Source organism: Manis pentadactyla, chromosome 3 (assembly GCF_030020395.1).
Source record: "Manis pentadactyla isolate mManPen7 chromosome 3, mManPen7.hap1, whole genome shotgun sequence".
Taxonomy (NCBI): Eukaryota; Metazoa; Chordata; class Mammalia; order Pholidota; family Manidae; genus Manis; species Manis pentadactyla.
The window spans coordinates 184,254,753-184,270,670 of NC_080021.1; the positions used below are offsets into that span (position 1 = coordinate 184,254,753).

Genomic DNA, 15,918 nt, shown 5'->3' on the forward strand with positions numbered 1-15,918 from the left:
CTGTTAAAGGCAATGCAGATTCCCAATCTGATTGGTCTCCTCTGGCAACAGGGAGCTCACTACTTTGTGGATAGCAGTACCTCCCCTTTGGGCAGCTCTGCCTGGGAGGAAGTTCCCCTAGGCCAGGCTCAAGATGGGTGTGTGCAGGGATGAGGAAGGGAAGCCATTCATTGTGCTGGGGGCTCCCAGGAGGTGAAAGCTTAGGGGAAAATGTGTCACCCCTGAGTTCAAGCTGAGAGGCTTGGTGAAGAGGCTCTCTGACCTGTATGACTGACAGCCTGCAGGGCAAGGCTGCAGTATTGCCCTCAGGGTTTCCTGTCCAGGTTAGACAACACAGTTGGGCACCCTGGATATTCGTGGCCAGACACCCTGAAACTCCTTAACTGGCCCCAGATCAAGAGCGGAGCAAGCAGTTATTTGTACAATTGGCAGTTTTAGGCATACATTTTATTGTTTTTTTTATAAAAGGCAGAGTACATGTGTTAAGTGGAGGATTAAAGGAGAAATAAGGCTACTTTAAAGAGGGTCTTCCTTCCCCAGAGAAGAACCTCTTTTAAGTAGTCTCCCAACCCCCATCCCTAAAACTGTAATATCTGTTATATATTTTTTTTAAAAAGAGAGAGCAAACATGAAACTTACGGCCTGGACTTCACCCCACCCTCTCATGCCTACCTTATGACAAAACATGTTAGTCGGCTCCTATTTATGTACAGCCTGAGTTCCATACCTCAGCTGTGGCCCCCTCCTCCCAGCCTTATCCATATTCCCGCCCTACTTCCCCCAAAGCCTTGAGAAATCCCCTGCTTAGTAAAAAGGGCAGACACACAAACTCAGAAACACATCTATCTGGACCCTCCTCCACATGGAGCTCCTGAACCATGCAGACCCCTGGTACCTTGCTCACTCACGATAGACACACCACCTTCTCCCTTCCCCAGGGCTTCCTGAAAGCTAGAATCACCACACACACAGACACACAGACACAGACACACACAGACACAGACACACAGACACACACACACACACACAGACACAGACACACACACACACACACACACACACACACACACACATTCACACACCTGCTGCTCATTCTCTCCTTTTGCGAGATGAATATGTTGGCCCTACACCCTGTCCCACCACAGCTGCAGGTCCTATTTATCAGGGTGGGAAAATTCTGAAGGGGGCTCTCCAGTGGGGCGGGGCGAAGCACTTTGCAGCCTGGTAGGGGGACCGTGGGGTCTCCTAGGGAGCAGCCTCTGGGCAGTCAGTGGGTGCTCAAGCTGCAGGGTGGGTGGGGAGTGGCCCCTGCCCACTCAGATCTGCTCCTTGTGCTTCACATGTGCCAGCTTCACATTCTCCTGCTCCACGGAGGGTGGAGGCTGCTCCAGGTGGCAGCCAATCATGAGCTGGTACACAAAGACACCCACAATGGAGCCCAGGAATGGAGACACGATGGGCACCCACCACCAGTGGCGGCCAGTCCTGGGAGAAGAAATATGTGGTCAGGGCAGGTGGAGCAGGGCAGAGAGGAGGCAGGCTGGGGCAGGCTGGGCTGGGGCTGCACTCACGTGAAGACTTCGGAGCCCCAGCCAGCGATGGCAGTGAAAAGGCGGGGGCCAAAGTCCCGGGCAGGGTTGACAGCGTAGCCAGAGTTGAAGCCCATGGAAGTGCCGATAACCAGGACCACCAGGCCCACAGTGAAGGCCTCCAGGCCACGGGGAACGGGGTTGTTGTAGGGGTCGACAATGGCCAGCACACACACGATGAGGGAAGCTGTGCCAATGAACTGCAGAGTAGGGGAACAGGGTGAGGAGCAGCTCCCCCCAACAGCCCCTTCTTCTGTCCTTTGGCTTCCCTCCAGCTCTTAGAGCCTTGTCATCTCTGTGCTCTCCTCTCTAGAGCAGGGGTGCTAGAATTTTTATGTGCATAAGGATCCTGTGACAAACTGGTTAAATATGCAGATTCCTAGAAGTCTGCAGGTTACCTGCCATCATGATTCTTAATGTAGATGTCCCCATATACAGATTACCACCCCTGCTATAGACAAGGAGTCCTGTCCCCCTGCCAGCCTATGAGCAATGAGGAAAGCTTGGTCCTCCCCGCTGTGCTCCATACCTGGTCAAAGAAGCCGTTGACCACGTCCAAGTGTCCAGAGGGGTAGGTGGCGAAGATGCCAGCTGTGCCATTGGGACCCGAGACTACAAGCTCATTCTTGGCGAAGTCCCAGATTGCATCTAGTGACAGATGAGACCTCAAGTGGGTGAGGGCAGAGGCCTTAGTCCAGTCTCCCCTTGCAGGCTGGGCCCACTCTCCCAGGGCCCATGGGTGAGTATAATCACTACTGTATTATTCTGGAGTCTGAGGGGGTGGGGCAGGTGGGGTAGAAGACCTAAGACTCCATTGTTGCCTAACTAGCTTCTTTCCCCACGTGCCCCCCACCTTGGGCCTGTGCATGAATGAGTCATGAGCCCGGGGCCTGGGCTGGCCCCAGCTGTCTGTCAGCAAAAGGCCTGGTGCCAGCAGGTCCCAAGCAGAGGCAGGGTGTTGTGGAGGAGGGCAGGGTGGGGAATGCTCACCATAATACAGCCCAAAAACAATCCCAGCACCCAAGAAGGCTCCCAGTGTCTGAGCCAGGGTGTAGATGGGCAGCTTGATCCAGGGCTCACGTGCCAGGAAGCACAGGGCAAAGGTCACAGCAGGGTTCAGGTGGGCCCCTAGGCAGAGGAGAGATGAGTTCTGTTAGCCATCCTGCCATCGTAGGAAGGCCAGGATTCCCAAACCCCATTCTCCCCCTGTCTGTCCCAGTGAGCAGGGATGCAGAGAAGAGTTTCTTGTACCAGAGGGCAGGGTGGACTATGTAACAGGCCAACTCTGATAATCTCTTATTCCAAAGTGAGAGTTTAAGGTTCTAAGTATCAAGTTGGATACAAGGCTCAAAGCTGAAGCCACAGTTATACCCTGCCCTTGGGAATGCCCCCCAGCTGGACACCTGTAAGAATGCTGTTGAGGGGTGATGACTGAGGGTGGGATAAGGCCTTACCGGAGACCTGACCAGCAACAAGGATGCCCAGGGTGACAGCAAAGCCGAAGGCCAGGTTGATGGTGAGGAAACCACCGTGGGTGCCCCGGCTGAGCACAACCTGGGCCACAGAGCCACAGCCAAACATCTGTGTCAGGAAATAGAACAAGGTAGGGAGGTGAAGCCCAGCTGAGGGCCAGCAAGTCTCACTCCAGAAGGAAGGGGTGAATCCAGCAACCTCTGCCTGGGAGTAGGCCCTTCCTGGAATGCACCCCCAAACTCCTCCTGCCACAAGTGCATTCTGCAGAAGAATGCAGACAGGCCCTCCCACCCCAATGTCCCAACTCCAATATAACAGGACCCCATGGAAGGGACTGGAAGCAGAGGCTGCAACCCAGAGCCCAGGTGACTGAACCGTCTTTGATTTCTCTTAAATCTCAATAGGAGTGGGTGTAGGGTAACAACTTTCACCTAAGCACCCTTCAGGCCTGGCCCATAGGAATAGGAAGGCTCTCACTCATCCCCAACCTGCAGCTGCCTCCCTTTTTGCCCCAAACAGATGGCGGTGAAGGGGTGGAGGACACAAGTAAAGAGAGAGGAAGCCAAAAGTTAGGTTGAATCCACTTCTGAATCTGGGATGTCAGAGTCCCTGCCCCTGGCTCTCCCCTCTCAGCACCGTGATCCTCCTTGACCTCTTCCTGTCCCAGAGCCTCTTATCTCCACCCACCTTGACTTCTCTGCCCTAAGGGATCCAGATTCCCCACTCAGATTTGGAGGCCCTAAAGACAATGATCTGAGTGGCTTCTCTCACTGGCCCCAATCCGGGACCCAAGGCAATAGAAGTGGGGAGATTGGTTTTAAGCTTTCTCTCAGGAAGGCAGCAATTCAAGAGAACTAAGGTCCCTGATGTCCTGCAAGTACAGGACATATTGTATGTCTGTTCACCTTGTTCAAATGTAAAAACGCACAGCTCCTGTAGCAGCTGTGAGAAGCTGTTGCCCTGAGCCTAGGTGTCTCCCAAAGCTGCTCCAGCCCCTGCCCTGGGTAACCTCTTTCACCTCCCCGAAACTAAAAGTTTGCTGCCTAGTAAGCAGACAGTTTCCAACACACATGCTAAGGACCACTGTGCATTCTGATGGGTCAGTGTTTTGTTGAACTGGGTTGTTAAGCATTTTGATTATCATCCCTCAAAGACCAAGAGATAGTGGGGAGGCTGGCGGCAATGATGCAGGGCAAAGGTGTGCAGGCAGGTGAGAGCAAAGATCAGAGATTGTGAGTGTGTATGTGTGTGAGGCACGTGGGGGTCTGGGGCACCCTGCCCAGCTTGGCAGGCCCTGGCCTCAGCAACTTGCCTGCCTGAGGCCCAAACCTGGCTCCATCCCCAGGAGGCCATGGAGAGAGAAGCTGTCAGAGCCAGTTCCACCACCTTAGGGCTAATCTTCCTCTTCCCTGCTCCTTCTCCTCCATCCCCCTACCTTTCTAGTACCCAGAGAAAGGAGCTTCCCTCACCCCAAAGCCAGCCCTGATTTTGCCACTGGGGTTCTAGGTCTCCAGCCCACAGAAGTACGCAGGCAAGCCCTCACCCACCACTCAGGCCTCCCAGGCCTGGCCCCTCCTCTTGGGGCAGCACTTGAGGTTCTGACACCTGATGCCTTACACCCACCAGAGCCTGAGAGCCTTCACAAGCGGAACACCTCTGGTTGTGGTCAGGGATAAGCCAAATGAGCCTGGGGCTCACTCAGTGAGAGGCCAGACTGCTCTTTTGTCAGGGAGGCACACAGACTTGGGAGAGCCTAGAGAGGCCCCCCTGTGAAGGTAGAAAACAACTGCCCCTGTCCTGGTTGTTCCCAAACAGGGGCTGGACCAGAAGTCAGAGTTGGGGAGTTGGCCCTGGGGGAGGAGCATGATAAGCACCTGCCCCTACTCCCTTCTTGGCACAGGGGAAAGAATGACTGACAGAGCCATTAATCCTGTGTGGGGCTGTGGATAAAGGGTACCACTTGGCTTCCGCCCTTCCTGTCCCTGGAAGCCAGAGCTGAGTCTCAGCCCTCCTCTCCCTATGGAGGTCTGCTCTACCACCCCAGTGCATTTGGAAGGGGCCACCCCAGCCCTGCTTGTCTCTAGTTAAGCTTCCTAGTCCAAAGGGGGCTGGCTGGTCTGCATTACCTAGGGTTAGGGCTGGGGCAGTAATGGAGTAAGCCATCAACTGCAATGGAGCAACTGAACCCATAGGTAACCCAGGGGAAACAGGTGTCATCACAGGAGTGGCTGAAAATCACAGTAGCAGGGACAGGAAATGGAGACTGTAACTGGTGTATCTGCCAGACTGAAGAAGTGCAAACAAGAGTCACCCAAGAACAACCCAGGGACAAAAATGGTGTAACCAGGGAGTAACAGACTGGGGAGTAACTCAGTCACGGCAAGTGTCCCTCTCAGAGAACCCATAGAAGAACTAAAAAACCCAGGGAGTAACGCAGAGTGCTTCTACATGGAAGCAGATGGCGTCCATCTGGGTAACTGACAGGGTCTAGAGTTGCTCAGCACAGGGGAGCAACTTTAGGGACACCACGTTCTCTGTGCCTGGGGTGCAGCTGCCTTCCACACAGTCTCCTATCTCCAGGATCCTCCTTTCTTCCCATTCTGCTATTTGCACCTTATCGGGCCTCCACCCTCTGCCTCCATTTGTGGTAAACTGTCTTCAGGTCACAGAAACTTCTGGACTTTCTAAGGCTTAATTATTCATTAGGAGCCAGGCATCCAGGACCCAAATAACCTAATAGGGACCCATTTGCTGCTGTCCCCTCTGCCTCCTGGGGCTGGGACTCTGGGAACCTGGGGAGCTCAGGAACCAGGAGAAGGAACTAGAGGTCCCAGACTACAGGGGTGACTCCTGCCACTAGCCTGAGGGCTGGGTCACCGGTGGGAAGGTAAAGGATCAGAGCTGTCACTGGGGAGTAACAGCTGTCATTCTGGCAAGAGTCAGAACTGTCATAGATGGGGAAGGAGAACTCTGGGAGGGGTCAAGGCGGGAGGTCGGGGAGGACTCGAGGCTGCCTTGAAAAACAGTCCCTCGGAGGGACTGAGGGAATGGGGAGTGTGGGGCCTGGAGAGAAGTGAGCTCTCCGGGTCCTTCCACTCACCACGAGGATGAGGGTCCCCAGGCACTCAGCCAACGCCTGGCGAAGCAGCCTGTAGCGGATGTGGAGCATCTCGCCGCAGCGGGACACCAGTTCTTTCTGTCGACCCATAGCGGGGGCGGCAGGGTGGCGGGCGCAGCGGCTGTGGCCTGGAGCTGCGGTGGCGCCCTATATAGGAGGGCGGGAGGCGTGCGCCCCGCCCGCCCGCCAGCCCGCCCTGCAGCCCCGCCCGCTGAGTCCCCGCCGCGGGGGAGAGGGCGGCCACCCGCCCGGCAGGCCTGGGGAGGCTGGCCAGGGCGCTGGGTTCAGGCGAACTGAGGAGGAAGGTGGGGGGCGGGGGTGGGAGGAGCTTTAGTAATGGGTCTGGCTCCAAGAGGGCACTTGGGGGAGGAGGCATCTTGGGGGCTAAGAGCCGTGGTGGGGTTTCCGCGTGTGAAGGGCCAGGTGGACCGGGCTGTCATCCCCAAGAGGGCAGGGGCCAGGGAGACAGAAAGGAAAGGGCTGCTCTGCAGGACAGCTGGGCCCAACACGTCCTCAGTCGTGGGGCTGGAGGGAGGGGATGTTGGGCCCCAGGGGGGGAGAGACCCTCTGTCAGCCCAGCCTTTGGGGCTGGTGGGCCCTTGCTCCTGATGCCGTGAGTACTGTCACATGTTGCTTGTCTTGACCAGCTCTGCCCACAGCCGTGTCCACACATGACATCTGTCCTGTGTGACTAATCACACTTGCTGGGCATTGCTCATGGCTGTGCACATAGCTAGTTTACCTGATTTTGTCACACGTGTCCCTTTGTGTGTTTTGCACATGGCTCTAGAGGCTGAGCTGCAGGTGTCCTGACAGGCCACAGGCTACCTGCTTACCAGCAGGGTGAGACCCAGCTGTTTTTAACCCTCTCCTCTCTCATGCTGGCTGAACACCAGCCAGGGGAGAGTATGTCCCTTTAAGAAGTTAACCGGGCTAAAGTCTTAGGGTGTGAGCCCCATCTGAGGGGGGATGGGGCAACCCTGCCCCTGTGCTGCATTTAATTATCTAGAAACAGGTCTGGTGGCCTGGGCACTACTTCCACAGGACCAGGAGCAAATAATGCCCTCACTCCAGTCTCTACGGCAGCACTGCCAGGGTTTTCAGAGGGACTTAATCCAGGTAGGTAGGCCAAGGGCCCCACGGACCTGTCCCTTGAGAAATGGCTGTCAGAAATAAGGGCTCCAGAGATGACTCATGTCTAAAGAGATGAGGTTTAACAATGCACACAGGGTAGAGTCACACACATGCACATGCATGCACACACACAAACATACCCTGAGACTGGCAGCCAGACTCATCTATTGACACTGAGTTCTGCTCACATGCTCATGGGATCTCATTCACATGATAGCCTGGACATGGGCTCACACATATATGTAACCCCCACCCGAGGTCTCCATGGCCCTTGGCCAAGGGAGAAACACCCCCCCTCCAGGCCCCCACAGGCTGGGAGGCCCCATGGTGAATCAAGGAGCCATCACCGAGTGTCTGTCCATGGCCCCACATCAGTCTGTAACTCAAGACAGAACCCTAGACTCTTGGTGCCAGATCCCAGACTGTGGGAATGGGGAGCATCCACCCTGCTGCCCTTTCATCTCCCCACCCCAAGGTGTGCTGCTCAGGTGGGGCTGCAAAGGCTGCACAAGGCAACAACTGGCAAGGGGTTCCCAACACTGCAAGAAAGTAGGAAACCCCAGCCCACAGCACCCCTTCCTTATCCTACCCCATCCTGAGCCTGCCAGCAGCTGAGGCTGGCCTGGGAACCAGAGCAGGGAGAGAAACAGGGGCAGCTTTGCCACCAGCAGGCACATGCAAGGCCTCTGTAGACACCCATGTTTGCACTCAGCCCACATAGAGGTCACATGTGCTGCACCAGGAGAGAGCAGATCACACACACAACTGTGCATTTGTGTATCTTATTCACATTTTAAGTAACACTTATTTACACACGTGTACCTGTATGTACTCACACATATGTGCATGTAAGTGTGTGCCTATCTATAATCCCGGGGCTGCAGCTTACCATAGAGCATCTTTGTGACCCCCTCTAGTGGATGCAGCCCCATGCTAAAGCACAGGGCTTGGCAAGTGGAACAAGAGCTACCTCTCAGTGCCCCCTGACCCAAAATCAGGGCCCAACCTTGAGGACCATGACCCCAAATTCATTCCTATCTCTACTAGACTAGGGTGTACACACATGTTCATACATACACATGCACTTTGTGGGTTAGGGTTAGAGCTGAGAAAGTATGGGTAGGGCTTCATGCTTCCTAGTGAACCTTAGAGGACCCTGCCTGGAGGAGGGCAAAGAATGCAATGCCCTCCAATGGCCCCTTATTCCTGTCAGTCTTCCTTGTGTCATCTGGGATGAAGAGGAGTAGGGACCTGGTGATGCTTATCCAGAAGCACCCAGCTGGCCCAAGTTTGGGGGGCAAAAGCAGGGCCACATTGGATGGCTCAACACCTGGGGTGTCATTCTCATTGTAGTCAATGTGAATGGCACCCCCTGAAGCAAACGGCAGAAGAAAGCATGGCTTCAAAGAGAAGAGACTGAGCTTGCTGAGCCCTTGACTCTGAGTCACACAACTTACACAGAGAGAGTCCTCTGTACTCCCTCCCATGCTTTGGGAAGGAAAGCCAGGGCTGAGTGCATGCTGGAAGCCAGCCCGCCGAACTCTGGGAGGATGCAGATGAGGAGGCCCTTCCTCCCGGGGCATCTTGAGCAAGGTCTGCATCTCACCTGGGAGGAAGGGCTGAGCCCAGGAAGGGACCTTGACAGTCCATCCACCTCGTGGGAGGCCTTGACTTTTGGGGATCAGCAATGGGGAGGGGGTTATAAGGCAAAGGAGGGGGCTAAAGATGCTGGACTAGAGGGGCTGGCTGGGGACCTTAAAGAGTGGGATGGCATACCCTTCACTTCCTGCCCCTCAAACTCTTTTTGCCTGAATGGGAGCAACCTGAACCAGCAGAGAAGGAGACATGGGCCTTGCTGTCAGCAAGTAGAGTGGAGAAGAGTAGACATAGGAAACAAATGATGCTACAATCCTCCCAGCTTCCCTGAACCCCCTAACCTGTTCCAGACCATTGGAGTAGGATGGGAGAGGTGCAGGCCAAAAGAGACAAACATTTTTAAGTTTAGGAAGCTTTCCTCCCGTTTGCAAAACAACCCCCAAAGTAGGTATATTTTCCCCCTTTCACAGATGATGAAACTATGGTTTAGAGAGAAGTCATTTTCTATGGTCTCACTCAGCCATTAAATGTTGAGCCAGGATTCAAATCCCATGAGGATGGGGAGCAGAGGTGAGGAGAGCAGAGAGGCCAGGGAGCTACAAGTCCAAGGCACAGGGGAGCAGAGAACCCATTGAACCCCACACACTTGAGCTTCCTTCTAGAGTGTGCCCCACTCTTAGGCCACTACTGGACATTATTCCTGCTTCTGGCCCTTGAGAGCTGGGGGCTGGTTCTGGGCTGTAATGGGGAATAGAGGGCAGAGCTGAATTACCCTATTATGAGCATCCCCAGACTGAGGTGTGGCCAAGCAGCTTCTCCTCCTGGGCCAACAGTCACCCTGTCTCCAGACAGACAAGATGGCAGAAAACCTGAGCACAAACTGCCCCCTCAGCACCTCCAGCCAGGTGTCCAGTTGGCCCTTGAGAAAAATCTACTTTTCGACCTGTATCCTCAGACTCTGGGTTCACATTCTGGTGTCCCTGAGCTACCCTTGGTACCCTTCAAGAACAGCAGAGTCATAGAAAGGTGACAAAGGGATGGGACGGAGGCCAAGAGCTGTCCTGAGGAAGGGCCTAGAGTCACAGAGACTCTGACTAATGAGGCAGAGTCCTCTTGCAGACCCAAAACCACAGCTTCAGGCCTGGTATGGCCTCTGACCAGTCAGATGATGTAGACAGCTATCTTCTCTCAGTTTCTTCCTCAGTCACCTGGAGGTTTCAGATGGAGTCCCTCCCTCCAACCCATAGCCTCTATGAGAATCAAACATGATTGTGGATATTTCAGGCTTTGAAAACTGTATTACAAAGACCAAATAGAAGGAAAGGTTCATTCTAGAATCTGCCTTCTTAATCAGAGCCACATTTTTCATGTGTGAATGTGTGTTCTTGACCATGTGTGTGCATGTATGCATGAAGGTCTGTGTGTACATGTAGGTGACCATAGGGTGCACACATGCATGTGTGTATACCCATGAGGGCTTGTGTGTGCATGTGTGTCCACGGGAGTCTGTATGCCTATCTTTGTGTGTCCCTGCTTGAGCCTGGCTGTGGGTCTGGGCCCAGTGTTTATAAAAGCTAGAGATAGGATATGGGGATCTGTTGAGGAGTCTGGAGATAAACTGCCTGGACATTTGGGGGCCTGCCCTATGCCACCCTGGGAGGAGGGAAGTGAGTGACATGGAGCTGACATAGACCAGGCTGTCATTGTGAACAGGCCTAGGGTGTCTGGAAGGCTCTGGTTTGCACCTCAGGGGTCAGCTCCCTGGAGTCCCTGGGCTCTCTGATTCACATCTCCCTGCTCACTAGCAGGAAAGTTCCTAGAATTAGGATAGGGTTGCTTTGGAGGTTGAGGGGTGAGGACCAGAGACTGAAGAGGGATGGAAAGCTCATAGGCTTCTTTAGGGGCCTGAACCAGAGCCTGGCATTTGTCCTGCCCCTGTAGCCAGGAAGGGAACATGGAACATCTTTTGGGCGGAGACAATCAGAGGGCTTCCTGGAGAAGAAACACTTCGCTGGAGATTTTATAGAGGGTCTTCCAGACGAAAGACTGCCTCAGGTAGGGATGGCTGCTGGCCTGGTACCTGGTAAGAGCAGCCCCAGGTAGGGACGTGAGAAGTACAGTGAGGGCCTTAGGTATTATATTAAAGGCCTGGACCTTATACAAGAGGCCACAGATATTCAAGCGGTGCTTCGTTAATCCCCAAGGCTCCGAGGAAGCTCTCACAGCGACTGCTGCAGCTGGAGAAGGGAAGAGGGAAGCCAAGGAGGCAGAAACCTGGCCCCACTTCCTGCTGCAACCACAGCATTTTAACCGTTTTACATCAGACTTTACACTTGATTGTTTTGCCCCTGAGAACAGTGGCTAAGAGGAGACTTGAGGGGTTTTAAGTAGGGAGTGGAATGATCTCCATTTGCCATTTAGAAGGATCTCTCCAGCTGCGGAGGGGAGGATGGGTTAGAAGGGAAGAAACCAAGTTCAGAAGGTCTGGAAGGAAGCCACGGAGGAGGGAAAGAGGCCAGATGCAGGGCAAAGGCTATAAGGAGAGGAAAGGGTTTGAATTGGGAATTTAGGAAGCAGAGTGGGCAGGGTAGGTTGGCAAGAGGCTGAAGTGGGAGGCTGGCAGAATTGGTTAAATAGGAAACTGAGCTTGAGGTGAGGCCCAGGACAACTGCTCTCTGAGACACCTGCGGTTTGAAAGGAGTGGGGTAGGGGATTGCATCTGAGATTCCAGAGGTGCTGGCGTGCAAGAGGCCCAGTACACTCTCCAGCCTGGGTGCTAATTACAGGGCAGCCACCAGCTACCCGCCCGAGGGGAGAGGAGTCAGGGAGACCCCACTGGTTGGGAGATGGGTGTGGGGGTGTTGTGAAGGGAGACTGAGGAAAGATCAGGAGGCCACATCTATCTTTTTCTTTTCCTTTTAATTGAAATATACTTCACCTATAACATTGTATAAATTTAAGGTATACAACATGTTATTACATTTCTGTGTTGTAATATGATTGCCATTGTAGTGATAATCAGACCTCTATCACATTACATAGCTATCCTTTTTTTAGTGGCTGGAATTATGTTCTAGTCTCTTAGCAAGTTTGTTGATTGTAATATTGTCTGTATTCACTATACTATGCATTCTCTGGGGCTTATTTACTACTCGTTATAAATTTATACCCTTAAGCATCTGTCCTATTCCCCCACCCCCCATATATCCATATTTTTTCATCCAAACCTTTGGTAGTGGAACAAGGGCTGGATCTCGCGCCCCCTTACCCACTCAGTCACGGCCCAACCTTGGCCTCGTCAATCTCTAGGAGATCCCAGCCCTGTCCTGTGGAGGTTTCCAGTCTAGGAGAATAGAGGAGAGCTTGTTTAATTTTTGAGGAGCTTCCAACCTGGGGAACAGAGAAGACTTAGGCTAGAGCTGGTTGGACCAGAGTGATCACGCTCCCACCCCCAGCCCCACCCCTATCATCGACCCTGCTCCCCTGGGTCCTGCTGATAACAGCTTCATTCCATTGCCTTGGGCAGAGGGAGGGGGAAGGCTGTCAGGCTGCCCAGAACCAGAGAGGGGCCAGGCTTTCCACTCCTCCATGCCCCATTGCAGAGATCTGGAGCTCAGGCCTCTCTACTCCTTTATTCCTCCTCATCCCACCCGTGGGTCCCAGGAAAGCCCAGGCTCAGCAGCAAGGCCTACAGCCAGGGTGCCTAGATTTTCTGAAGCTCCCCCCCCAACCCCTGTGTGACCCTGAACAATTCCTACACCTCTCTGGGCCTCATGCAAACCAGAAAAATTATCTTTCCCACACCTTTCCCAGAAACTGATTTGGTATTGGAAAGTGAATCCCCCTTAGGGTTGGGAACAACCTGGTCCACCTTAGTTCCTGGGGCAGCCTAAGATGCCTCCTTCTCCCCACTCTCTGCAGCAGAGGGAGGGGCATGCTGGCCTTTCCTAAAAAGGGCAGGAGTGACTCACATGCCCCAGGCTACCCCTCCCCTCTATCACTCACCCGGATTAATCTGTGACTCACAAATCAATACCGGATGTTGGTTGGAAGGCGATTCCATGTATACCTGTTGGGAGGGGCACGGACTCTCCCAGATCTGAGCAGCCCTCAGGACTTCATTGGATTTAAACTGCTCCATTTAGGCTTTGGGGTCTTGCTCTCTTTCCAAAGTAAGGCTCTTTGGCTAAAAGGATTCTGGTTTAGAGGAGGTTGTCAGATACAACAGCCAGAAGGGAATTCACTAAATGTTCCTACATAAAGAGACTTGGAAGGCCTGATAGAACTGGAGAAATGGAAGCCCCAAGAAGGGGAAGCCTTTGTTTAAAGCCACAGGAAGGAATACAGAGTTCTTGCCTCCTATCTGAGAGCTTTTTCTGCTGACTTGCTCTTCAAAAATAGACTTCCCCTTTTACAGCAACCTAGAGCTGGAGGCAAAAACCTGCACTGACAGCCTAGTACCTACAGATGTGTCCACGCACCCCCAACACACATACAGCAGACAAATCACTCCATACACCAGACACAGTCCATCAGTGCCCACCTGCCGAGTGAAATGCAGAGGTGCACCAAGGCAGATGCACCCATGGGGATGCACAACCTACTTCACCCTATGCAGCCTTGCTCACACCTGTCCTAGCTTCTCTTCTTCCCTTCTTAAATTCCAGCTCCTCATGCGACCTCCCCACCCCCACCCAAAGGTCATCTTAGACCACACCAGCCTCCTCACCTACTTCCCAGAGAAAATATGAAGAAACCTGGTTTGGAGCTGCAGAGGGACTGAAATTGGAGCCTGCACTTCCTGCTCCCCCCACACCTAGCCCCATAAACTGGCACAGGGAAAGCAGAGAACAATGGTGCAGTTCCCTAGGGTCTCCACCCTCTTCCCTTGCCATGTTGGGCACCTGACAGTCATTATGCCCATTTTAAAGGTGGGACCAAGGCTCATTTCCCCTCGTGGGACTGGTGCCCGTGCCTCTTGGAGCCACTGGCTGATGATCTTGCCTGGGAGCAGATTCTGCCCCCTGCACTGGGGTAATCTGAAACTGGGTTTTGCTGGAAACCGCAGGACTGAAGCCAACCCAGGGATGAAGGTGGACAGTCTGAAAATGGCCACCGCCTCCCTCCCGGAGTCCACACAAGGACAGTGGAGAAAATGAGTGAGGGGCCAAGGGAAAAGGAGGCAGAGGATGAGCCAGGGACAACCACAAACCCCAGGACTCTGTGAGCGCTGGGACTGCATCCTTCACTGAAAATAAAACTTGGCACACTGATGGTTGGAGCTTATGAATGAACAGCACAGGGAGAGAGATGTAGACGCCAGGTCACACAGCCCTTCAATGTATTTGCTATGCTAATTTCAACCTCAGGCTGAGCCTAATTATTACAACCACTGAAAAAAGGATAATTATGTAATGTGGTAGAAGTCTAATTATCACTACAGTGGCAATCATATTGCAGTATAGAAATGTAATGTTAACATGTGGTATACCTTAAATTTATATAATGTTATATGTGAAATGATTTCAATTAAAAGAAAAATAGATATGGTATCCTGGCCTTTCCCAACAGTGACAGGTAGGGCATAGGTTCACAGAGACTAACAGAATTGGGACAAAATTGGAAACCAGAGTTCCCACATGTGGCTTATCATCTCGAGGATGCTTAATAGCATCAAAATCCCTCCACAAATGGCCCCTGCCTACTGCTGAAACTGTTCCCTCGATCAGAATATGAGGATGGTCAAAAAGTATGTACTTCTTAGGGCTGGTATGATTGTATGATCAAATTCCCAAACATAAGATAATGTAAAATAACAAACAGTGCCCAGCATTTACTAGGCACTTAGTAAATGTCAACCTTTCATTACCTCTCAGGCTATCTCTCACCATCGCCACCCCATCCATTTTATTTTATTTTATTTATTTATTTTTTGTAGATAATTATTTTTTATTGAAGGGTAGTTGACACACAGTATTACATTACATTAGTTTCAGGTGTACAACACAGTGACTCAACATTTATATACATGATAATTCTAGGTACCAGCTATCACCATACCAAGTTGTTACCATATTTTGACTATATTCCTTATGCTATACATTACATCCCGGTTACTTATTTATTTTACAATTGGAAGTGTGTACTTTTTTTTTTTGTGAGGGCATCTCTCATATTTATTGATCAAATGGTTGTTAACAACAATAAAATTCTGTATAGGGGAGTCAATGCTCAATGCACAATCATTAATCCACCCCAAGCCTAATTTTCGTCAGTCTCCAATCTTCTGAAGCAAAACGAACAAGTTCTTACATGGAGAACAAATTCTTACATATTGAATAAGTTACATGGTGAACAGTACAAGGGCAGTCATCACAGAAACTTTCGGTTTTGCTCATGCATTATGAACTATAAACAGTCAGTTCAAATATGAATACTCATTTAATTTTTATACTTGATTTATATGTGGATACCACATTTCTCTTTATTATTATTATTTTTAATGAAATGCTGAAGTGGTAGGTAGATATAAGATAAAGGTAGAAAACATAGTTTAGTGTTGTAAGAAAGCAAATGTAGATGATCAGGTGTGTGCCTGTAGACTATGTGTTAATCCAAGCTAGACAAGGGCAATAAAACATCCACGTATGCAGAAGATTTCTCTCAGAACAGGGGGGGGTGAGGTTCTAAGCCTCACCTCTGTTGATCCCCAATTTCTCACCTGATGGCCCCCCTGCGACTGTGCCTGTCTTAGGTTGTTCCTCCCTTGAGGAATCTTACCCATCTCTGGCTAACCAGTCATCTTCTGGGGCCATACAGGGAAATGTAAAGTTGGTAAGCGAGAGAGAAGCCTTATTGTTTGAAAAGGTTATCTTTTTACTTTGCATATTTATGCCCTGTGGCTTCTATGCCCATCATTTGTCTTGAGCACCCCATCCATTTTAGGAAGAGATCACAAATTATGATTCCCTCCTCGAAGTCTTCTGCTGGCCTTCCACGCTCCCCACC

At 52.0% G+C, this 15,918-nt stretch overlaps 1 protein-coding gene across 2 annotated transcripts; it reads right to left on the reverse strand.

The window, feature by feature from the left end:
• Positions 1-425: 425 nt before the first annotated feature.
• On the reverse strand, positions 426-6,322 carry AQP3 (aquaporin 3 (Gill blood group)). 2 transcript variants are annotated; one of them, XM_036898150.2, is made up of 6 exons: positions 6,163-6,320; positions 3,044-3,170; positions 2,580-2,717; positions 2,119-2,237; positions 1,572-1,789; positions 426-1,485 (listed from the first exon to the last, which is right to left on the reverse strand). In XM_036898150.2, exons 1-6 carry the CDS (start codon positions 6,268-6,270, stop codon positions 1,317-1,319), a joined length of 879 nt encoding a protein of 292 aa, XP_036754045.1. In that variant the 5' UTR covers positions 6,271-6,320; the 3' UTR covers positions 426-1,316. The 2 variants fall into 2 exon arrangements, with proteins under 2 accessions (XP_036754045.1, XP_036754047.1); XM_036898152.2 differs by lacking the exon at positions 1,572-1,789 and having other exon boundaries at positions 6,163-6,322.
• Positions 6,323-15,918: the final 9,596 nt, after the last annotated feature.